At 40.7% G+C, this 26,426-nt stretch overlaps 1 protein-coding gene across 1 annotated transcript; it reads right to left on the reverse strand.

Moving 5' to 3' along the window:
• Positions 1-965: 965 nt before the first annotated feature.
• Positions 966-17,052, reverse strand: LOC137294224 (potassium channel subfamily K member 16-like). The gene is made up of 5 exons (XM_067825219.1): positions 15,736-17,052; positions 7,682-7,843; positions 6,921-7,253; positions 4,670-4,836; positions 966-2,836 (listed from the first exon to the last, which is right to left on the reverse strand). Exons 1-5 carry the CDS (start codon positions 15,875-15,877, stop codon positions 2,795-2,797), a joined length of 846 nt encoding a protein of 281 aa, XP_067681320.1. The 5' UTR covers positions 15,878-17,052; the 3' UTR covers positions 966-2,794.
• Between the last annotated feature and the right edge of the window lie 9,374 nt (positions 17,053-26,426).

Here is a 26,426-nt window from a genome sequence, read left to right on the forward strand (position 1 = left end):
TGTGTACATGAGCTTATACATCACGCACAAACACAGACGCAGGAACAGACCTCCATACACGCATCACGAGAAACTGGAAGGTGAAGGTCACAATTGGGAGGTCATGTGTTGCTATAGTAACCAACCATGGGGTATTAACTGTCATATGATTTTCGGATGGTTGTACGTCTCTTGAGTAGTGTGTGTTATGTCACATTTAGTTGAGTGCCCATCCTGGTGATGAATGGGCAAGAAGTAAAAGTGACATCCTTCACGATGTAATATACGATGTCCTGCATAATCAGCGTTTGTCCGCATAGACCACCGTTCTCGATCTTATATTGAATGGTTTACGTACATTCTCGGTTATGTCCGTCACTAGACTTGTGCTGTGGTTATGTCCGTCACTAGACTTTGCAGTGGTTATGTCTGTCACTAGGCTTTCAGAATTAGACATCATAGCGCAGGGGTCCTTTGTACAAAAGCTGTCTTAGCACTGAGGAGATTAGAGCAACATTCGTGATCGCCACGTTAAAAAGCCCATTTCATGTTACCCTAGCTAAAGCGTATCCAGTTTGCCAGAAGAACATAATCTCCGTCATCATTTCAGTCATGTGCACACACGGCAAAATTTGCTACTGGCTCATTTCAAGCAGGAAAGACGATCGAGAAGTCGAGTTGCAGCTTCCCTAACGGATTTAGAGGGATCTATCCGGGTTTAACCGCATGTTCGGGCGTTGCTGTCATCTCGCCTACCCTTCGTACGACTGGTATGTGGGCCGATGCGATGTGGTGCTTCCATTCGGCGACCTTCCATAGACGCACGGTGGCCATCGAAATGTAGACCCATCGTTGCGTCGCTTCCATCATCCGCCCCACCCTCTGGATATCGAAATGGCTCTCTTCTTCTTCCTCCTCCTGCGGTAATTCGTATGTGTTTCTGAGTACATACGATACGCATGTGGACATACAACCATGACATTTGCTACTGGAGTTTGTTTATTCAAGTATAGAGTAGCATAAACGAAGCCATATTCTTTATATGTAAAAAAGTCAAAATATATATGTTACCACACGTAATACAGTTAGTGTAAAGAGATTTCTCGGTAAATCTCCATTTGGTTGGCCATTGTGACGCACGTTTTCAATGCCGGAACTAGGATTTTCTCCCTCGTCGTGGAGACAAACTCGAGACGATCACGAACTCAACGAAGAATTGCGAAACTGACGCACAATTTAGGATGTGGCCTCTTGGTTCGCCCCAAATCTACGTAATTTTGAAAAGAAATTTGAATAGTGTCTTGAGTTTGCCTTAGTCACAAACATTGTGTACATGGTACCGGAGCAACGGGGATGCACTTTCTTTTATACGTCAGTTCTGTACTATAATCTGTGAAAACAGAACTAAGGGTCACCGAAACTTTGGAATAATTTCCAAATGTAGAACCAGGTGAAACATATAAAAACATATACTCACCACCTGTACATTCAACGACCATTCATTCACACATAAATGATAATATAAAAAAAAGAATAATTGGAAAAATATAATACATATGCTTGAATAACAGTCAATAACGATATTGTCCGTCGGACATTCATTAACTGGACATATGAGAGTGAGCAGGTTCGCGGTGACAATTTAGGTTTCACGCAGACGTGGGAACATAAAGGCTTACCGTGTAAAGTCATCATTAACCACGATTTTGCATCTATGTTCAGGCCACAGGACATGAAACCTTAGTCAAATAATCAGAGTCATTTGGCATCTTCACCGTGGCATGCTGGTATCAAGATAGCACTGTCTTCACTGTAGTATGCTGGTATCAATATAGCACCGTCTTCACCATGGTATGCTGGTATCAAGATAGCACTGACTTCATCGCGGTATGCTGCTATCAAGATAGCACTGTCTTCAGTGTGATATGCTGGTATCAAAATAGCACTGACTTCACCGTGGTATACTGGTATCAGGATTGCCCTGCTCTCACTATGGTATATAGTTTTGTCTTCACCGTGGCATATCCGTATCAAGACAGCTGTCTTACTTGGTATGTAAAAAGTCTTATGCACATATCAAGATAGCATTCAGTGTTCAGTGTAATATACTGGTAATGATAGTGTATTCAATACACCGCAATGTACAGTCACTAGGACTGATTCTCATTCGTCGGTATCCCTGCCTCCGGGCTTTACTTGCGGCTAGCGACCAGTTATCGCCAACACCTGACTGTAGCGCTTGCACAGACAGCTTGATTTTAACTCTCGTAGCCTATCGCTTTTGTGATGTGTCAATGTGTGAAATACTACAGAAGTACAAGTCAAGACCTCTCTCCATGCGCTACAGCCAGATGTTGGCGATAACTGGTCTCTAGCCAGTATTGCTTCAAACACTTTGATTACAGAAATTCCCAGGATGGTATATGTCAGGGCCTGTAGGTAGGTCACATCACTTCGCGATGACAAACACCGCTTCAACTTTATCGAATAGCATCATGGTTGTAAATTGGCAGTAAGAAACCGATAATCGGTGCAGGAATAAGAAATCTCCAAATTACTCAACTATTAAGCCTGTCAACAGCAATGACAGACAAACACGGTTGTTTGCAGACAACCAGTTGGCGCGCAAAGGGAACCGTGAACCAGTTTAGCACCGGAAGTAGTGCCCCGCGAGTCCAACAGGCTATATTGGAGTTGCTTTTCCACACTGATGCGTAGCGTATGATTCTTACATCAAGGCGATTGCGAAGGCTGACGCTCAGGTCATAGGGAATGAATCCACAAGAAATATGTGAAACTGTCGAAGTCGTGAACCTCAAATAACGTCACTTGACATCTCTAGTTCTTGTTTACGGACCTGCAAGGCAAGTAAATACCTTTTGAGTTTGGTTTTAAGACTATCAGAAAAAGACCCAAAGACAAAAAAAAAACACCTACACCTACACCTACTACTACTACTACTGCTACTGCTGCTGCTGCTACTACTACTACTACTACTACTACTACTACTACTACTACTACTACTACTACTACTACTTGTTGATGCAGAAAACATTTTTTCTTCTATTAATTTATAATTTCATACATTAAAGACAATTGTTGTCAAAAGGTTATACTTTTAATGTTGCAAAGTACAAAGTATTAAAATAGTGTGGTAATTTTCAATGTAAAATTTAGTTCAGATGAGGTTCAGAAAGTCTAGCTAGGCTATAACTGTTATTAGTTTTCCTAAAAGTATTAATATTATTGTAAAAACAGATTACTTCCCTTGATTGTTAGTGTTGCTCCTCAAAGCACATGGCTTGTCACTGCCTCCATGTTGTACCAATATGTGGTAGTGGGCATGGGCACAAACGTGAGTAGCATTGTTTGTTATTATAAGACATTTCAATGCATAATATGGAGATAATGTTTGAAGGGTTTGTTAATTGTACATTTTATTGATATATTTTGTAAAGGTTGAAGTAATTTACTTAGAATTTTCATGAAGTGATGTTAGGAATCATTTACTTAGCAAGTCTTTATTTTTGCTTTGTAGTTTTCTGAACCTCACCAAGCCAAAGGAAAGATATCATGACTGTGACTATAGAATAAACTTTTGGTGCGAGTTGAGGATTTTTGTGTCTTGCATCCACACCACTACTACTACTACTACTACTACTACTACTACTACTACTACTACTACTACTACTACTACTACTATTCCATGCTTTTCGTTAGAGGCTACCAACCTCCGACTGGGTTGCCAGGCTCACGGACATGTCTTTGTATCCTAATTTTGTATATCGATACTCTGCTGCTGATCTCGACTCTTTACAGATCGCCGCCGTATGGTTGAAATATTGCTGAATGCGGCGTTAAACAACAAACCAACTAACTACAACAATTTCCAGTTATATGACGGCGTGTGAAATCAACGCATTAAGATAACACTGACGTTAAGATGTTATTATCTCAGAAAACGAGACATGATCCGGTGGAAAAAACAGCGGATCCGGCAATGGATAAGAAATTTCGCGTTTTTCTTGAACTATGAGCGACTTTGGTTTAACGTTGCTTTTAGCAATATCCAAGCAATATTACGGCGGGGGCTTTACATAGTGTAATGTGGGGAATAGAACCCGGGTCCTCGACGTGACGAGCGAACACTTTAACCACGAGGCTACCTCACCGCCCCTAACAACCGTGAGTTTTTTTTTGGCATAGTGCCCCTTTGAACAATATTTCATTTATATCATGGCTCGTGTCACCAACAGTGAGGGGGAAAAGGCGATTACCATCTCGATGAAAGAATATGGAGCTAAAAAACCTCAAAATATAATCAGGCCAAACAGTGATCCAGACTGAAAGTCATAGCTTTCTGGTACGCTTAAAGGGACAGCGCATCCGCCTTACACTGTTCTGTCCAGTCCATTTGACAGTTGGGTCACCTATGCGTCTTCAGGGAATTTGGGAGTGTGTGCTGGACAGTGAGTAGACGAATGATACGAGATATTTACACCAGAACGATCTGGTTTAAATGGGGCTTCCGAGTTACACACTGACCATCTTTCGCCGAGCATTCGCCGTAAAGTAGTCAATATATTGCTGGATGCGGCATAATGGAATATTCACTAACTGCTCTTGTGCTATGATGTGACAGATACTACTGACGACATATCGTTTAAGTTTACAAGTAAAGGATTTTCACCGCTTCACTGGTATTCTTGGAACAGCTTCTCATTTCGTTCTTGACGATCTTGTCGTTGATATCTCCTGTCATCTCATTGATTATCAGCGCTACCCAGGCAAGTCCTATTACCACCCAGACGGTATTGACAATGCGGTATACATCGCGATAGGGAACTGCTTTCAGACCTGCAACAGAAACAAACAGCATACATTCTGGTATAAAAATTCTAGTTTACCCATTCTGGTTTCCACATTTCAGTTCACACATTCATGTTTACACAGTCTGGTTCCATTTCTTTGGGGTGGCCAATTGATATTCTGGAAGAGTTGGCGAAGTGTGTGTGCGTGCGTGCGTGCGTGCGTGCGTGCGTGCTTCCAACGAATGTTTATACTTGTTAGTTTCTCTATTTCCATCAGTATGGGATATATTTATTCATTAATAACGCAAAACCTGAATCCAAGGATATTTGATTTTGGTTCACAAAAGCGATTATACCCTAGCAGACTGCAATGCATATGTAAAGAACGTGCTTCGAACAATAGGTCGCGAGTTCGCGTATTTTAAAGGCGCCATTGGGATATAAATTTCGAAAGTGAAGTATCTGCATGTCGGTTCTGTGAACCGATTTATAGGACGACATCACTACACATGACCTTTTCTGGACATTGCAGGACTTAAATAATCAGGGAATGCAGGGATGCATATTATTGGCATTCATGGATTTGACGTCGCTACATCGGCTAACTACAGCGTTAACCGGAACGTTAACCACGCGGTCATAATCAACTTGTGAAGAATTAATCAACTTGTGAGCCCACCGGTAAAGTAAAAGATCTATGACCATGAGTCCGAATTCGTCAGGCAAGACGCAATCCCCTGGCCCTTGTCGAAGAATAGCTAGTGGATAATAGCTATGAATAAAATATGCCAATCAGAGAAAACTGATTTCGATAAACATGTTTTTGTCAATGAAAAGGCTGGCTATTTTCAGCGCGGGATAGACAAAGGCCAAGGTCATTATTGGGAACAGTCACGGCACAGACTCGACTGAGATGGAAAGGTTAGTTGTGCACGTTGGCTGTTAGGTTAGGAAAGAAAGCCGACGTGTGTAGACGTGCCCGATGAAAGGAGTTCTCGATTTAGAGTGTTTGGTGTGTAGCCTTTGTTTACAATAAACAGAAAATCTGGTAAGTTAGGGGTAATAAATATGAGCAGAGATTTCTTCCGGAATTGCACAGCCTCGAGGTTTACAGCATCCGGGTTTTAGACCGCTTTCAACACAAATCGGGGAACAAAGTATGGCTGTGCTTTTTAGCAGTCTAAGTAAACTTAGTCTCAGTGTATTTCGTTATGCTCCACCACTGAGTCTAACAAAACCTAGTAGACGGTCGCGTCAGGTAACCTTTGAGCGATCGATGACCGTCCAATCAAACGTGAGACGGTTAAATAGATTTAACCAATCAGACAAATGCTATAATGTAGGGATCGGGGTGACTTTCAAAATAATCAAGTCACTGACACCGATCTCTCCAAATACAAAAATCCGCATATGACACAGTTATTTGACCTGCAGTATATACGTTTTAGGGTGTCTGTTGACATGGTTACCATTAACTAATATTTCCGCCAGATAAAATCCTTGAATATTGCCAAAAACACTATTTTCAACGACTGTTTACTCACCGTTGTCATGGTTGTACGTACGCCGTGTGCATCACCCGGAAGCGAGCGTACGCTAAATAGTATTCGGAATGGTTCGGGTACGAACCTTTTCGAGATAAAAAGTTCAAAAGGTATGCGCGAATGTGCACTTTCGCGATTTGGTAAGCTGTGTTCTGATTGGTCAATCTCAAAGGTTACCTGACGCGACCTCCCATAAGGTTTTGTTAGACTCAGTAGTGGAGTGTAACGAAAAGTACTGAGGATAGGTTTACTTATCATCTGTGTCTCATAGATGATCTCGTCGCTGAATCTATTGACGTGGAATGGTTATATAGTTTTATATTGGTAAATGTAGTGAGCAATACTGAGTTCGACCTGAGCCGAACTTCATGTGTTGACCCAGTGTCATCTCTTTGGTCTGATGTAGTGCTATGAACTTGACAGTAACAATGTATACATAGATGAGAATGTGCTTGTCTTCATTCTTGTTACAAGCCTCTGTACAAAAAAGGAAAAAAGTAAAACATTCACAGAACCGCCACTGTAATGCATGTATAGAAAGAGTTTAACAGCAGAGATGAAGACATAAATGCCAAATCCAACCTACCTGCCACGTAGTCCCCAAAGCCTATTGTAGTGAGGGTTACAACACTGTAATACACAGACACCCCATAGTGCCACCCTTCCACCAGGGTAAACATGACAGACGGCAGGAGGATGAGCAGGGTGGAGCCCAGCACCACACAAAGGCAGACTTTGACACATCTGAGGATACGGTGAGATCGGCCCGTGATCATCTTCTTCTGGAGTTTGGTGATAGGGAATCTCAGCTTCTGGCCAATGGCCGCCAGGAACACAGTACATAGTGGTATTCCACACAAGGCACAGAATATGCAGAATATTTGTCCAGCCAGTGTATACGGAGCGATGTTGCCGTAGCCTGAAATAAAGAGCACTGATCCTTTTATAGCCGGATATAAATTTACAAACCGTGAAACGAACAGACAAGAAAGCCATGCAAGTCTAGAGTACTGCGGCTTCAGGAACAGAGAAAGTCTTAGGGATCCTATTTGTAGAATATAATGACTGTAATTTAATCTAAGAAATGTTTCTCTGAAATATATGATCATTTCAGGGAAAATATACTGACCCAGACCGTATCCGGCGATTGAATATTTCACGATAACATGCATCGGCCAGATCTAACCATCCAATCACTTAAGTTATATCTCTTATGGCAAACGTGGACAGCTGAAGACCAATTCTAACACGGATGTTCACAGATGTATATAGAGACCAATGCATATCGGGTAGTTAAAGGGAGGTAATAAATTTACGTAACTACGAACCTGCAGCTAGCATACGTACCTATCGTGGTAACAACAGTCGTCGTAAAGAACAAAGAGCTTGCGTAATCCCAGTTAGACGGAGACGTCGTCGTCGCTGTCGCCACCACGCCCATATCATACGCTTCTATCACTCGTTGTACAAACAACTCCATGTCGTCTTGAGGTATGCATGGGTATTTTTCTGAAAGTCAAACACAGGCACCATTCTTCAGTCCGTTAGAATAATGTCAGATACATCACGTTTTTCGATTTAGGGTCTTTGGGTAAGTGGCATTTACCCATGTGGACGAAGATGACACATTTATTGTACAAAGATCTGTAAACCAGATGTCAGATTTCAACATTCTCAAGTTAAGGTACTAACAGTACAATGGAAGCTGTCTAATCCGGCACTCATTAGGACTGCCGGATTGCAGAGCTGGTGATAGATGTAAAAGCCAAGGTAGGGACTTGGATTTTATGCCGGTGTTGACAACTTACTGGATTAGACAGATATCGGTTTTTACAGCTTCCACTGTATTTCATTCTGGTAGATGAAGTAGGTTACAGCCTAATCATTATGTTTAACTGGAAACTACAAAGCAGCCCAGAGTTATATACTTTGGAGGATGGAACAACTGTATCTTTGTCACTGAGGACAACGTATACATGTAATGACTTAAGAGGTGAAGTAAGGGAGGACAACATACATATATAATGTCTTAAGAAGTGAAGTGAGAGAGGAAAATCGATATTTCACTTGAGAGTAGTAACAGTTGTGTTGTGCGACGGTTGTAAATATCACAATGTGGAATCACCATAGTAACCACACATTAACATTAATTAAGCACAACTCATTTTTCGTACAAATATGACTGATGTGGTTCTGTGTTTTAAACTGACGGGGAGAACACATGGCACGACCATCACACAAATATCAAAATGGACTAAGTCTTGTATTTTTATGTTATTTTCAAGTTAAGGAATGGTAATTATATATTCCTGATAAATGTAGAAGAATGCGGTATGATCATTATTTTCTCCAGATAAATGTAGAATGTACGTGGATATCGTTTAACCCCTGTTGTCTGACCATTTCGTCCATTATACACAGGGCAAGTATACGTTCACATTGGACAAACTCAGTAATCAACTCCCAGCCTGTGGCCTTGCTTAGCTTTCCAGAGTTAAAGATCACGTACATTCTAGGGTTGTACAAGTACATAAATCATTTATTGGTATCGTTATATATGAAACCCCGTCATTAAAACTGTTTGTTCGACATTTTTAAATCGATCTTTTTTAACAACAGTGCAGAATTCTCTCCCAAGAACGAAATATCAACCAATCAGAGGGGCTAAATTATGGCTGACATTCAGAAACACCTAACACCTAATATGCTTCCGCAAGAGTCTTTTGATAATTGTATTTTCATCCCTGTGTGTGCAAGTCAAGCATTTTTATCATCCATTTGGATATCATTAGTCCGCGTTGAAGGGCCTGTTATGGACAAACAATGGTACAAGAATGTGTACCGAAACGTCGCACTCACGAATGTAAGAAATTGTTATTAATAAAGTTTGTTCCATATTAAATTAGTTAGATTCAAATCCGGGCTTATCGCTGTCTTGGATTATGATTCAGGTTTTGTTTACTCAATACTCATGTCCATGCATTACTATATGCATGATTAGTTTTCTAGGTTCTACATAACACATAGTATATAACAGGTGTGTTCGCCATACTTGACAACTGACGTCCTCTTTAACAGTCGAGTTCATTTGTAGGATCCTCGGTGGACAAAAACCCCAACAAATCAAAAACAGTTTCTCCCCATCACTTGTTTTCCGCTTCCTTCTAATATGTGAGAAACATATCTGCATGAGAAATGATTAATTTCCTTATGCAGGCGAACGGAGAGGTAAATCTAAATGCAGATACACTTGGGAGTAGTCTATGATCTTGTAAAAACAAGGGTTCTTTTACCGAGTGTAGACTATACAGGGATGTGAAGTACTGTAGCGACGAAGAAAGGTGAGGGAACATTTTGTGCTTGTAAAGACCGTTACCATTTGCCTTATTTGTTTGGGGCTGAATGATTTTAGCCATGTTTGCTTATAGGCGTTCCAGATATATATAGATCCGTGCTAATGGATGTCATTTAGGGATTTCGATAATGGGAAAGCCTGACTCTTAAAACGCACCCGGTATTGATATATATGCAGTGTGGGCTGACATAAGACCGACAATGACTTACTGTTTGTTAAGTTATATGTTATATGAACAGTAAAAAGTCAGGCGCTTAGCAAGCCAGTTTCTTCGTGTGAGCACGATAGGTTGCAAAGCTATCAGTTTGAATAGCATTGAGGACTTGCCCAAACCTTTTAGCAACACTCATGTGAATAGCCCGGACATTTATTATAATGGAACCTACGCCCCTGACATTAGATTGCAAAGTATTCACGGAGGTTACAGTAAGAGGTAATCTTGGTTTGAACACGGCATGGTGGACAAACAGAGCGAGGACACGTGATAGGTTGTAGTTTGAAGTTGTCATGATAATACACGCGTCTTACATGGATGGACATTCACTGAATTAGGTGTAAAATAGTGATGTTGAACATACCACATAAACACGGGGGCGATGGGGTAGCATAGTGGTTAAAGCTTTCACTCGTCCGGGGTTCAACTCCCTACCTGAGTACAATGCGTGAAGCCCATTTCTGATGTCCCCCGCCCTAACGTCGACGGAATATTTCTGAAAGCGGTGTAAAACCATACCCACTCACTCCAGACTAGCATGGAATGCTTTGTAAGTCTAGAATGCAGTAGCTCTGAAATTAGAAACTTTCGCGATACCATTGGAATTATATCTCTTATTTTGTAGCTTTCAAATTTGAATGAGCTAGCTGTATTTCCGAAACGAAACATATAAAACTCTACAAGGCTTTCAGCAATATTCCAGCAATATGAGAGCGTTGTTACGAAGACCAAGCCTGTTATGGTGTACTTCATACTGTTTGTTTACGATCCAAGCGTAAACAGCTGAATGGCCTTGTACGTACACGGCTTGATATTGCTGGAATATTGCTGAAAGTGGCGTAAAACTATACTCACTCACAAGAACGAAGAATGTTCAGCAACATTATGACTATAATTTTTACATTTTCAACTGGTTGAACTTTCAATTGTAAAACACAAAACAACAGCTTAACTGATCTAATGATGACCTCACTGACCTCAAGTTTATACAAATACTTGTAACATATAAGCGTTGTTTAAATAACTAATAGGTGCACGAAGAAGATCCGGGTAAAATAGGTCTTCAGCACCACATTTGCCACAAAAGGCGACCATCATTGTCGTAAGAGGCGACTAAAGGTATCGGGTGGTCAGGCTCGCTGATTTGGTTGACACATGTCATCGGTTCCCAGTTGCGCAGATCGATGCTCAGTTTCATTTCGATAGGCATGACTTGAGCATTAGACGACCGGTCACCAGTATATATTTCAGTGTACACACTGGTGGCATAACTCGACAACAGGAGAAAAACTTGAGCAATTTATACCTGGGAATGACTTGATCGTGAACAAACATGCAGAGGAGGGCATGTTCACCATCACCAAACAGACTAACACTTTCTTACCATTTCCAACGTGGCAATAAACACATCATGATGTTTACTTAAGCCAGTCAGTGTTTGACGATGGTGTTAAATTGATTTTACTAAGCAGTGTTTCACAGTTGAATTCATGCGCGAAGTCATCAATATTTAAATTTGTTTTTTCTAAGCAGGCGCCTGGTACATAACAGGTTCTGTAGTTTTAAACAATCACTCATCACAACAGAATTATTACAACAGTAAATCAATCAGTAAGGGAAGAATCTAATGTACACACCTCCAAGATGGATATCATCGCTACAGCCAAGTGTTACTTTTGACATTTCAAACCACAAGGAAAAATCATTACTGTCACAATCACATGAAGACGTGACACTAAAGAAGAATTTCAAACCCTATTGACTGAAGGATTAGGTGGTGGTGGTGGTGTGTGCGTGTGTGCGTGCGTGTGCGTGTGCGTGTGCGTGTGCGCGCGGAAGCACATGCATGTGTATGTTTGTTTATTTTTAAGCCACTGTGCAGGTTCTGTGTAATCCAGAGCTAACGCTGGATGCATCCTAAGATACACAGGCTGATTCTCGAGGACGTTTTATGACTGAATGGTCTGAAACACCATCACTCTATACAGTCAACACAGCGCGCCCCACGCAGAGGCTCCGACAATTTGCAAAGAAACCAGGATTAACGTGGATACCGTTTCACATAAGAAAATGACAAGTAAAGAGATTATATGTACTTATTTGTTTAAAAATTTTAAAATTCCGATTTTGCGTATACAGATGAGACGTAAATAAACGTTTCATTGGTGCATATAAAGACATAAATAAAGTTATTTACACGTCGTCATTATCCGTGGTATCACATTCACTGTCATTGAGTTTAAGACAGTTTAAGAAGTTCGGACACGTAGTCTGTGTAGGCGATGTCCACGATGATGTTTACAATATTGTCCATCAGGGTTTGGAGTGGGGAATCAATGTTCAAATAACGCCTTTACCCTAGGAAGCTCGCGCCAGTTGCTTTGCTACTGTTCTAACTTCCTCCTCGACTTTCTTCCTCGAATTGACTCAGAGAAGTGAATTTTAACTTGTGCATCCGCTATCATGAATATGTGCATGACAGCTCGGCTTTGGTTTGCAACTTACATGTGATAGCATGTATTAATATTCCTAAAAATTGATCTCTTTACTCATGAATCTTCCTCCAATGTTTTTTTCAAATACTTATATAAAGTTCGAAACAGGCGATGAAGATTATAATAATGTTTTGAAAAGAAATCTCTCTACTCTCGACATGGTTTATGCTTCCCGGCACCCATCTTTAGCTTTGGCAGTACTCCCCTAATTAGCTCTCCCGGGAAAACCGAAATTTACATTTTAGCCTTCCCGGGACTTCTGAAAAATAGATTTTAGCCTTTCGATACTTCTGAAAAACAGATTTTAGCCTTCCCGGTACTACACCGTTACCGACATCCTCGAGCGAATTTATTAATGCTTAACCATCAGGTTTATCAGTGAGCTAAATCAGGTTTATCAGTGTGCTAAGTAATTTTGTTTGCATACACGTGGAAGACTGGTAATTGGAGGGAAATAATCGCCAAGCGATCTACCTGCCGCCATGTCGGAATGCTGGTAACACACGTTAACGACCATGTCGGAATGCTGGTAACACACGTTAACGACCTCACCTTAGGTACAATGAACATAGCGCTGGTGACATCCATCAACATTGCCAGAGGTTCAGATATCAGGGAATACTTTATGACGTTTGTCTTCTCTAATTACCTCACAAGAAATTTTAAATTTCGTCATAGTGTAAGTTTTATTACTGAAGAACGCACGATCCTTTTGTTACCATTCGTCAAAGTGTGAGTGTGAAACGAACTGGAAGACGTTTTATGATTTGCTAGTTTGTGTTTGTAGATTAACGTTCGGGTTTAGTGGATAAATGGTCATAAACACCATGGCACCAGTGACATGAGTCAACATTGCCAAGGGCCATGTGCTCATTTCTAACTCACTTAATACAATAGAAAAGACGAACTACTTCATGACACTCGTCTTTACCAACACCACTTCTCTAATTACCTCACATCAAATTTTAAATTTCAAGTCCTGTGACAGGTGCCATCAGAATGCATGTTGTATTTATGAAACAATAAGGCCCTATTGTTACGATTCCTCATCTGCATGTTTGCCACGAGACGGAGCATTGTTAACGATTTGCTATTTCGTGCTTGAAATTTAAATGCACTGACACAAGAACCCGGTAACTTTGCAGTATCTGACAACAAACAACACAGAGTATAAAATATAAATGAACGATTGTAGTATTTTGAAAGTGTGACATTCTAAGCTGATATAACGATTGTATTCAATTATGATATTTAAAATAAATGATGGAAATACATCATAACGTCAGTGGTGCAGCATAGACGTCTGTGGTAATTCCCTGCCATTTACCGCTTCAGTTAAAGCAGATATCCTACTGCATTCATAGTTATTTAAAGCTAATTCGAATATCTAAAACTATAAGATAAATATAGTGACATAAAACAAAGTGCGAAATTATTTTCCCCTTCATTGCAACCGGGCCCTTTTCACTATAGTCAGCTTGATTTAGTCATGACATCGTAATCCAGTTGCGTAGAAGAATGTTCATGCTGTTGATCACTTGATTGTCTCATTATATTTAGAATACATCTAGCTGGAACTTGTTTAGAGCAACATTAAACAACAAACAAACAAAACATTCACTATGATCAGACCGCTTCGGTCTGATCGGTTGGTCGTTCAATCCCAGCCCGCGTCATACCCAAAAATGTTACTAAAGGTACAGTACTTGTTACCCTACCTGATGGTTGGCGTAATGGCAACATTGGTTAGCTCTAGATCAGTATGTTGTAAGTAGATCAGTATGTTGTAAGTAGATCAGTATGTTGTAAGTAGATCAGTAAGTTGTAAGTAGATCAGTAAGTTGTAAGTAGATCAGTATGTTGTAAGTAGATCAGTATGTTGTAAGTAGATCAGTATGTTGTAAGTAGATCAGTATGTTGTAAGTAGATCAGTATGTTGTAAGTAGATCAGTATGTTGTAAGTAGATCAGTATGTTGTAAGTAGATCAGTATGTTGTAAGTAGATCAGTATGTTGTAAGTAGATCAGTATGTTGTAAGTAGATCAGTATGTTGTAAGTAGATCAGTATGTTGTAAGTAGATCAGTATGTTGTAAGTAGATCAGTATGTTGTAAGTAGATCAGTATGTTGTAAGTAGATCAGTATGTTGTAAGTAGATCAGTATGTTGTAAGTAGATCAGTATGTTGTAAGTAGATCAGTATGTTGTAAGTAGATCAGTATGTTGTAAGTAGATCAGTATGTTGTAAGTAGATCAGTATGTAGAGTATAGATATCAAGGTCTAGGACTGTAAAAGCGACATCACTCCGAACTAGTAGATCAACATCAATTTACATGCATAGCAAATGCTGCATAGTGAAAACTACTCTGCTAATGAACATAACCTTACTTGGCCATCGCTGTTATTCTCACACATCCTTTCACACGTTTGAAGCATCGTTGCAAACTAAAATATCCATTGTGGTCACACAAAAATCAATTATGTATAATTATCATGAGGACAATACACTTCATTGAATAACCGATGATGCGACCATTGGTGCTCATTCTGCGCAACAGCCAGCTTCAGTATATCCGCATCATGGAGTGACTGAGTCGGGAAATCAATGTAGAAACGAATATGTATGACATGTATGTCAATGTATAACATGGGCTAGAAATTGCATAATGTCCCGCAAAGAAAGTTACCGGAAGTTACCGTTGTGTGTTTGTCATATTCGGGACAGTGGCGGATCTGTTCATAGGTGTAGCAACTGCACAGACATACAATCACAGACACAGACACGCACACACGCACACACGCACACACGCACGCACGCACGCACATCTAAATATCTAGATCACTTTAATTTGTTTATTTCGGGATGGTCGAAAATAGGACAACTTACCTCTTCTGAAAACGATACATTTCACATACATATGAATGCACTTAAGAAACATTTTTCGTGATTTGCATAAAGCTTATTAAGCGTTCATTTAAACTAACACCTTCAAAACTCCTTCAAAAATAGATTTGATAGTTTTTAAATGATTAATGAAATTAGTTGTAAGATATTCATTTACAACAGTTTGAAATATGAAACTTCGTCTTTATGATAATGTCAGTAATGATTGATCCTTGTGGTGTGGAATATCAAAAGAAACAGCTGGCTGTGGTGATGCTATTCAATTTGGAGTTGTGTCGCAAGATGGACCAAATAGGCAATATTTATGAACTGAACTCCTCTCACACACACATGCTTTCAAATATCTTTCAACACAACTTTCAACCCCTCTTCATCTCACCGTCAGTAAGATCAAAGTCTGAGGTAACGCAATATTGACAACATCATTACTTACGGAGGAAGTCCAGGTGAAAATCCCGTGTGCGATTCTTGACAAGGATTTCATTTGGCTGTTCCAGATAATGGAACACTGCCGCTGACAGGAGAACGTAAACGACAAGGACAGCGAAGAGGATGCCTATACTTTTCCACAGCATGGCGAGTTGTCACGCCTGCAGCAGAGAGGGAGAAATGTATACTGCCGGGACTATCTGCCACCACACACGTGACCCAATCCGACAGGCGCCGTTTCCACCAGAGCGAGCGTCTCGTTCCATTCCCACTACCGAAAGAAAATAGGAAATTTGTCAAGACACTAGAACGTACCATGAAGTAAATGAGGCATGTATGATGAACCGTTTACGGCACAGCGGTTTACAGACTTTGCACTGACAGTTGTTTATAAGTATCACCGGGACAACAGAAGATGCCTTTGACCGTATACAGGCCTTAGGGTAGAGAGTTTACGCCTGGGTCGATCCTCGCCAAGCGATACAGAGCCAACCGTTACATAATTAGGATCTGGGTGCTCCGATCGATTGTTCGGAAGCGTTTTGTTGAACTATTCATATCTCTCAATAGGATACCGGGCTGCTGGTAATAGCTTCATAGGAAATGAAGTCGGTGTACAATACCATATGTATATCCTGTTATAGGTCCCGAGACATCTGAAAGAAGCCAATAGTTCCGCACTTGTCGTGATTGTAGAAACCTACAGTTCGGCGCTTCTCTAGTGATCTTAACAGGTTTGAAACATCAATGCCGAAATATTGAGCCTGATAACATGTTATATTTCAGGATAATCAAGTCCATGGTGGAAACGTAGGTTGAAGCATTGGGCCGCGTCCAAAAAATTCATCGCAACCGATATTGTAACAGACGTTGCTCCGAGAACAGGACCGTGAAGCTTTGCTGAGACGCTTACACGCATACTAATAGAAATCAAATACTGTGAGTTTCATGAGTTATTCACACTAGCAGAACTCTACTCTGTCCCACTTAGTTTTTCTCATTTAATCATAAGAAGTTTATGAACCTAATTTCAAGCCACAGCCTTCCCTTTTCTTGGCTACAATAGTATTTCCCGTCCAGCGTGTATTTAATTGATTTGCTAGGAGAAAACTGACAATAGATAAATTGATTTTTAGATGTACATCAATAGCACCTTTGTAAATGTTGAGAGCGTAATAGTTTAGATTGAAATGTTAAGTTGCGTTAGGTTACTTTCCTGAAAGAATATTGATTCTTTATGGTTCATTTCCAGTCCAGGTCCAGCGCCTGGTATAAACCCGATGGTTCACAGCTGTGGTAATCAATTGCATCTCTATAAATTCTGCAAAGATTGAATGAAAATGAATAATTCATTTGTGGGCATGGCGTGTTAATGAATATAAACCGATGTGAAAACAACATATCCAACCTGTAAGCTCTACCTGAGTCGTGCTATGTCTCATACGTTCCCTTCACAGTTAACGTCTAAACATAGACTCTTCATAAACAAAATGCACCTTCTGTCTTAAAAAGGGACAGGAGTAGCCCTGTGGTTTAAGGTGTCGGAATTCGATGTGTCTCTCATAAGCGTGCCAGAAACCTATGACTGGTTCGAATCCGTGCTCGCCTGGCTCAGCTCCCAGGTATATCGGCACCATACCCGTGTATGTGCATAGCCTAACAGAGTTACTGAACAAAGCCGGGGAAGTGGAGTCAGAGAACAAAGTCCTCAGTGACATGGATCAGAAAAAATAATTGTTTTTGAAGCGAATAGTTCGATGTCCATTATAAATTAATTCTTATTTTGTAGCTTTCAGATTTTAATGTCCCAACTATATTTCCGAGACTAAATATTACTCTACAATACCGTATGAAAAGCGCTGTTACGAAGAGTATCATGGGGTACTTAACGCTGTTTGTCTACTATCAAGACGTAAACCAGTGGAATGACCTTGTACATACGCAGCTCCGGGAATTCGATCTGTACACGAACACCTGAACGGCTCTTGAAACAGCTCTGACAGTGGGTGTGTTTTAATGAAACACATATTCCACGCTATACTCACATGGTGATGGCATTCCTGAAAGCAAAGTAATGAGAAAGATGGAATTACGATGGGGAATCTGCAAATATTTAATCACTAGTGATTCACATATATTTGTCTTATGCAGCCTGCTATATCTAGATATAACTGATTTCTAAGGTGAACATCATTGATTGTCAAGACTTTCGTCTTTGCTAATAGACATGTGTTTACATACATGTTCTTTTATCCACCAAACATAAAATATTTACACGTATATTAAAAGTGGTATGCCCGTTACTCTTTGTCAGCGTCATGAACTGATGTTTGTCCGAACGAGGATAAACTTTATTTGTACACAATAAATATTTCCGATGAACAAGTGAAAACTTGCTATATCTACAATATATTTAGGAAGTAAGAATTATTTTTGAGTTCATTCATATACGACATACGGGTATATCACAGAAGGCAGTGCCCAGTGTCTCCTCACTGTAATCTTCAAGAAGGACTGTGTTCTATTGTGATGAAAATCCACTGTATATGTTGCGGCGAATTTGACGCGAGTTTTTTAGTGTGTTTTACTTTCTGAAATAAATCAGTAATTATTGTTTCTAACTAATATCTAGACTATTGTAACAATAAATGGTGTTTGAGATGTTATTTTCCCAAAGAAAATGGACAAGGTCAGCCTCTCCTAGTCTGTCATATGATCCTGAAAGAAATATATTCAATACACAAATGGTGCCTGTCTTTGAAAGGTTTACACTTCCTATCCAAAGGTCTGGTTTCTCCATTTTTTTAAAGAGCATATATAATCGCTGTAATTATGGAACTGAATTTAAGTTAAAATCAAAAGTGAGTTTTGAGGAGCGTATTACTTTAAAAAATGAGTCAAGAATTATTGTTTAATGAAACCCGTCTATGAGGAAAAAGAAATTGTATTGTAAACAGATTTTTTTCCACAGAAAATGGGCAAGGGCATCACTAACACATTCTCCTCTTAGTTTCTCACACACACCCCGAGACAGATATATCCAATACAGACCATCTGAGTCTATGGCCGTAGCTCTTTGCTCCTATATGTTACATATTTTGATAAATACATTCATCAACTGATCTTCCTGTAAAATATTTTCATTTCAGAGGTTAATTCCCTTCCTGTATCTTGGGATGTAAGAGATTATTGACCAGGAATAGACCAAAGGAGCAACTACATTACAATCAATATACTACTTTCGGCATTATATCAGCACATGGGTTTAATAGGCCCCGACTGAATGGGTTGATGTATTTCCCCGTCCCTTAAGTGAGAGTAACGGTTCGATTAACCAGAAACCAGCTAATAATTCAGGTCTTGCAAGCAGGAAGCGTGCGGCAGGGTTTAAGTGAATTCCAGTTGGAAAATCAATGCATTTAGTGTGGACATATATTTTGTAGAGAAACAAAAAAAATGGCCCTGTGTAGTCAACTAGAAGAGTGACGACGTCATTGACATCGATATCACCAACGCACAGTCACCATCAATACAAAGACAACTGTTCTTCCTTCACGACATGCGTAGCAACACTTCTCCCGACAATTATTACCAGCACATAATGCAGATTACTATAGCTAAAGGAAATCCTTGTTTTTCAACCCACACCGTCTGAAACCGACGTAAAATGTTTAATGATTTATTTCCACTTTCACTGTATCTGTGTACATTTATGCCTCGATCTGATAAGAAACTATTCTTGCCGTACAAGCTCATGAAAGCACGGATCGGGGTGATATTTGTTCATGTAAATTTTAAAAAAAATTGTTTTTCAAAACTCAAGCGATCGATGAGCATCATAAATTAATTCAGAGTATACAAATCGATCTAAATTTGAAAATTTTCATAAACATATTTCACGCCATTATTGAATGACAGTTTGTTACGTTTTCCTATAACTTGCTGTTTGAGGCTGGAGATAAAAACCACACGAGTGTTATGAATGGCTTAGTGTATATACCTTCATAACAAACCCAACAATACCCGCGATCCATGATGTCACACTGAAATTAGCTGCATAGATTTGCCGTGTTGACGTGCGGGGAAAATCTAAGTGTTACAACGATTTTCCTGTGCGAAGGGTTGGAACAAACTGTTTATTTCTAAAAATATTGTAAGGCACGTTGCTAGGCTGACTGTTGTGTTGTCGCTGATGTCGGTACATAATCGATATGTCTCTTGATGGTGTGCGAGCAAATAATATCAAAATCTATCAATATTTCAATCTCAAAAGACTCAGATGTTCAGCTTCTAAACGCCATGACCCGCGTAGAATAGGCCTTCAGCAGCCCATGCTTGCCACAAACGGCGACTATGCCTGACGTAAGGGGATCGGGTGGTCAGGCTCGCTGACTTGGTTGACACATGTCATCGGTTCCCAAATGCGCAGATCGATGTTCATGTTGTTAATCACTGGATTGTCTGGTCCAAACTCTATTATTTACAGACAGTAAATATTAGTTGTAATATTGCTGAGTGCGGCGTAAAACTCACCCACTCACCCTAAAAGCCATGTTTGCTTGAATGCCCAGAGGAGAGATTCTCGGTAAACGCCAAACGGCTTTCAAACCTGCATGTCCTGTTTCTGTATCTCGAAAACGAAATCAGTCGGCCTGTTCCGAATGTAAACGATAAATCCCGGACTGTTATATTATTGGTACCACACACACACACACACACACGCACACACGCACACACGCACACACGCACACACGCACACACGCACACACGCGCGCGCGCACACACACACACACACACACAAAGGTCATGGTCGCCCATGTCGACTGGTGTCTGTGTAATACACGAATGTAAGCTGACACAAAATTTGAAGACATTGGAATCAACAGTTCATGAGATATTGCCTCATGACGTGCGTACGGACGCCTCTGAAGTGGAGAGGGGAACAAGCATCGAAATTCTCCAATCAATATGGCAAAGGCCAGTGTTTCAGTTAAATGAATGACCCAAAGAGCCATGGTTTTCATTAAGAAAAGAGGGTCAAGGGTCCGTAAACAATCGAGCTTGGACCAGACAATTGAGTGGTTGGTATCACGAACTTCAATCCACGTAAATGAGAACCTATGACAAGCATCAACTAAAATGGGCGAGCATGACCACCCGATCCCGTTAGTCACCTTTTACCTTGGGTTGCTGAAGACATACATCGATCTAAGCACTTTGGCTATTATTAGATGACATGCATCAGCCATCATGCGACCATCAGAGATGTTTAGCCGCTGGTTGCCATCTATCTATCCGCCTCATACGACATGCGTGGATTGTTGGCAGGCAGGAATTGATCGTTAGCAACCAAGATCTGGTTTTGAAATTGTAGGTGAAAAACATTTGCTGTCGCCATACAAAATCAGCTGCCTCGTTTGACTATCAAATGGTCGACCAATAAACGATACATACTGGTTTCACTGATGACACACACTTAGCTCTGTGTTTTGTTTTGTTGTTAATTTAGGTGGACAGGAGTCCAATCAGCCGGTTCTAAAGTCAAGATATCGACCAGGGCTTTTAAAGACCACTTTTAAAGATGGCCGTCACAGCCCGCAGCAAGGACTCCTGAATACTGAAATATATGGATGAGTCAAATAAATAAATAAATCAGGTGTATTGAGAACATTCAACCATGTGTAAATTCTTAAATTCTATTGAAACAAAGGAGGTAAGCTGACAGTTACTGTTCTGTCGACGTAGATTGACGTTGTTTGGTCCGGTGTTTCTAGGTAGGGAACGACCTGGGGTACATATCTGTAGTAGTAGTACCAGTGCCGACAACGGCCCCGTCAGATGTATTAATGCTCTTGATTTAGGTCCGTGGGTTCAATTTCGTATGTGTTGACGGGTTTAAATACGGGAAGCTCTGAAAGTCAGCTGCTGGTGAGATGTGAATGCTTTTCTATCGTAGCGCGCAAGCTGTCGTTACAACAAATGAAGAGTGCTGTTAGGCGTTATTTCCCACATTGCAGCTTGGGTTTAAAGGCGGAGACAGCGCGGAATGACAGTAACGCTTATCAAATATCGACATATGCATAGATCATGGCATATATTTTCAAAGCACTCTTAGAGCTAGGGAAATCGTCAGTTAATGCTATTTTACGGCTGTTATGACTGTCTTAGCGCTAAGAGAGCTTCAAAACTTTAGAGCCTGGGCCTGTATTTTCGAACTCCCTTATCGCTAGGACTGGCGTAAGTTTATGGTTATGTATGCCACTAACGACTATCTTAAGTAGCGCTAAGAGAGCTTCGACTTTCTAGACCCCGTTAATTTGAGAGAGGAGAGAGAAGAATAGTTTATTTCTGTGTCATGTCGTTTCAAATTTCATGCTGCCGTAAAACACATGTAACAACCGGGCCTCATAAGGTCTGAAAGACAGCGCATTTATAACGTTATTTCACATTGGCTAAAAAAATAAAATCTTTTTCCCATCTCCCAGACAGACGACATGCATCCTGCCACATTCAGACTTTATTCGGATAGGCACACCTACTCCCTCGACCAAACAAACTCATTTGTCAGACACACCAACTCCCTCAACCAGACATTAATTCACCCAAGCATCGAGCTTACACACCTACTCATTTTAAGTGTCTCCTTCTGACAGACACTCCAACTCACTCAAATAAACACACCGACTTACTCCAGCAGACTCACCAACTCACTCAAACAGACATATTGACTCATTCAAACAGCCACACCAACACACTCAAACAGATACAAGACGTGCTCAGACAGACATAGTGACTCATTCAAACAGTCACACCAACACACTCAAACAGATACAAGACTTGCTCAAACAGACATATTGACTCATTCAAACAGTCACACCAACACACTCAAACAGATACAAGACGTGCTTAGACAGACATACTGACTCATTCAAACAGTCACACCAACACACTCAAACAGACACAAGACTTGCTCAAACAGACATATTGACTCATTCAAACAGTCACACCAACTCACTCAAACAGATGCAAGACTTGCTCAAACAGACATATTGACTCATTCAAACAGTCACACCAACACACTCAAACAGATACAAGACGTGCTCAGACAGACATACTGACTCATTCAAACAGTCACACCAACACACTCAAACAGATACAAGACTTGCTTAGACAGACATACTGACTCATTCAAACAGTCACACCAACACACTCAAACAGATACAAGACCTGCTCAGACAGACACAGTGACTCATTCAAACAGTCACACCAACACACTCAAACAGATACAAGACTTGCTTAGACAGACATACTGACTCATTCAAACAGTCACACCAACACACTCAAACAGATACAAGACCTGCTCAGACAGACACAGTGACTCATTCAAACAGTCACACCAACACACTCAGACAGATACAAGACTTGCTTAGACAGACATACTGACTCATTCAAACAGTCACACCAACACACTCGAACGGACTCATCAACTTACTAACAGACGCTGACTCTCCCACACTGTGACTCACTCTACACACCATCTCACTCGGACAGACACACTGACTCACTAGAATAACACACCGTCCCTCTTTAACAGATATGCCGACTCACACAGGGAGACACACCAACTCTCTCAGCCAGCCACCCCAACTTGCTCATACAGATCTACGAGGTACCTCACACAGACACACGGACTCACTCAGACACACCGTCACATTCGTTCAGACGTATCAACTCACTCAGACACACTGATATATCCCAATATTCACAATACTTTACACACTTTGTAATCGCAGAGTTGTTAGATTTATAGCCTATAAAGCAGTTTCGTTCTTGTTTTTTTTTCTTTGTTGTTTAACGCCGCATTGACCAATATTCTAGCTATATGGCCACAGTCTATAAATAACCCGGTCTGGACCAGACTCCAATGATCAACAGCATGAGCATCCGTTTACGCAAATGAGATACGATGACATCTGGCAAGTGACAGCGCCACAACCCTCCGACCCCGTTAGTCGCCTCTCAAGACAACAATAGTTTGCTGAAGATCAATTCTACCCCGAATCTTTACGGGCATAAATGACAAATACTTTATTCATGCACAATGTAGACATGGTAAATTCAGCAAAGATGGTATAATGCCCCTACCCATTTCAGTGTCATTTAATGTAAATACATTATGACAAATCCAAGTTTCATTTAGGAAGGTGTATAAATCAAAAGATGTGACTGGAAATTGGTGAAAAGATGAAGATAAAATGGCTCTCACTTTGTTTCACACACACCACGTCTTAGACAAACAAACCAAAATGACGCAACCTATCTTCGAATAAAAAAACAAACTAGTCGAGTTAGAAGTAATTAGCTCCTCCACAAGTCCAGGGCTGATAGATAGGAAACTGCGCCTAAAACATAAATAATAGATGTCTGACATTGTGTGCTTGTACTTTCATTACACCTGTGTATCAAAGGAACTCAAGGGACTAAAAGCAATAATGTTGATATGGGTACTGAGACGAGTTGACATTTATGGTGTTTGTGGGTGCGCACTAATCATTACAAGTACAAACTTGCAAACAGCCTCGACCCATTCCGGCAGCACGAATATTGGCGGGTATTGGAGTTTATTCGGCTTTAATCTAAAATCGTACATACTGGGACCATGGTTCCGTATCTTTTGCACCCGAACTCTGCAACATCTTTACCATGCCCTGGCGGCGGCCCCTTTGATCTCAACCGTGGTCTGTCTAATAGTTACACCACGACTTGAAGGAACACAGGACCGCGGCTATCTGATTAGCTCATTATAAGTTAGCAAGCCTCGCGCACGGCATCCACGCTTGAAAGTTGAGGAAACGTTGCACCTTCGTCTGTGTTTGACAAGTAAGTCATCCTACTGCTAGACACATATTAGATGATCCTGCGCACTAAACGCATTTGTGACAAGAGAGGCGGTACAACGAATTGGTCGAGTACACTTGCCTGCTACAGGTAGCTTGACGATTATGCACGTACAATACATGCTAACCGTGACATGAAATCAACACCGCTACTGATTAACACCCGTCCCGCTACTGTGTAACACTAGTCTCGCTACTGTTTTACACCTGTCTCAATAGTGTTAAACAGATTTCGATATTTATCAGACAACCTGTCTCCCTCTTGTTTCAAGTGGATCGTTCTGTGGGGCGTTCCCAAGTATGCAAATTGGGGTCATTTGTCAGGTCGTGAATCATCTTATATGTGTTTACCAGTATCTAACAAGGCCGATTGAGTTTCCGTGTCCTCAGCACCTTGCGACAGAATTGTATCTTCGATTGTCTCATCCCATTCCAGTCTATTACTTTCAACTTTGTCCATTATTTGTGACAATGTAATGTCGTCTATGGTGTCATGACACTCGTGATTTGACAATCGCGACGGTGTGAAACAGAATGATTTCAAATTCAAACTTTCCGCGCAGATTTTAAAAACACTTAATGAGGGTTAGGCGATCCAACCACACGAAGTTTGTACATAAATAGACGATGGGCGAGTCGGTGATGATTGACAGCATAATGTGTGTCATCAAATTGTTTTGATTTTCCGTGTGAAGTTTTACAATGGTTAAGCAACTGTTGGATGGGTACCTTACAAAAAAAAAAGAAAAGAAATACAGGAAAAGGAAAAATGACATTAAAGCGACCACGACGAGTTGACATTTATGGTGTTTGATGCTGCGCTCCGGGCTAATCTTTGTAAGAAATAAACTCCGAACACTTGCCCGGATGGAGGTCTCTCAAAACAGGGACGACAACTGTCCTTCTTGATCGAAACCCCACTTCACGCAATCGATTCATGACAGTTTGGGTGGAAATTCTTCTCGAGTCAGTCTCCATGACTGTGGCAAGATGAAGTCGCAAAGGGCGACCTATGGCGGTGTTCGACTGGCGGCACTCAGTCGTTTATATGATGACTTCCTCTTTTCCAGGTAAAACGTAAAGACAAAATTGAAATTGAATGTGTGCCTTTTTATAGTGATCGATACCGCATGCTTTTCCACTTATGTGAATTTTGCTTTGTATGTGTACTTGCTGACGGTTTGGCGAACATATTATTTCAATATTTCAGGGTTGGTCTTGAACAGGGATATTCATGTCTTGACAAACTGAACACTTCATTAGTTCGTCAATGAGCTCCGTATATCCACCACAAATCGGTTTGATTTACATCTGCCTTTAATTTTAATGTCCTAAAGTTGAACGAACATGACATTGTTCGAAATCACAGATATCTTAATATGAGTGCCCTCGTCTGGGGGTAGAATGTGTTCAGATCACACCAATGTTGTTCGTAAGAGGCGACCGAATCGGGTAGCCCTTCTGCAGTGGGTTGAGCCCCTGTGTCGGTGGAGGACGGGACTCTGTTGGTTGAGGGCAAAGGAGTCCGGAACAGTGTCCTTTTTGCCCAACACATCACTTTGGGCCTGTTTTCACTTGGACGAGTGGTAGAATTTCCCCGGTTCTATCGGTCGGCTGACTGTCTGCCGTGCCCTGTTCAGAGAGCATTTTTTGCACGTTTAAATTATTGGTTATTGGACATTTTAATTTCCTGTGTAGGAATTATTAATGAATTAAATTGCACAGAGTTCCATGCCAGACGACGGTAGCTCATGGGCCAGTCTGGTGATGTTGACTTCTGAATAATGTATGTCTCCAA

Source organism: Haliotis asinina, chromosome 8 (assembly GCF_037392515.1).
Source record: "Haliotis asinina isolate JCU_RB_2024 chromosome 8, JCU_Hal_asi_v2, whole genome shotgun sequence".
Lineage (NCBI taxonomy): Eukaryota > Metazoa > Mollusca > Gastropoda > Lepetellida > Haliotidae > Haliotis > Haliotis asinina.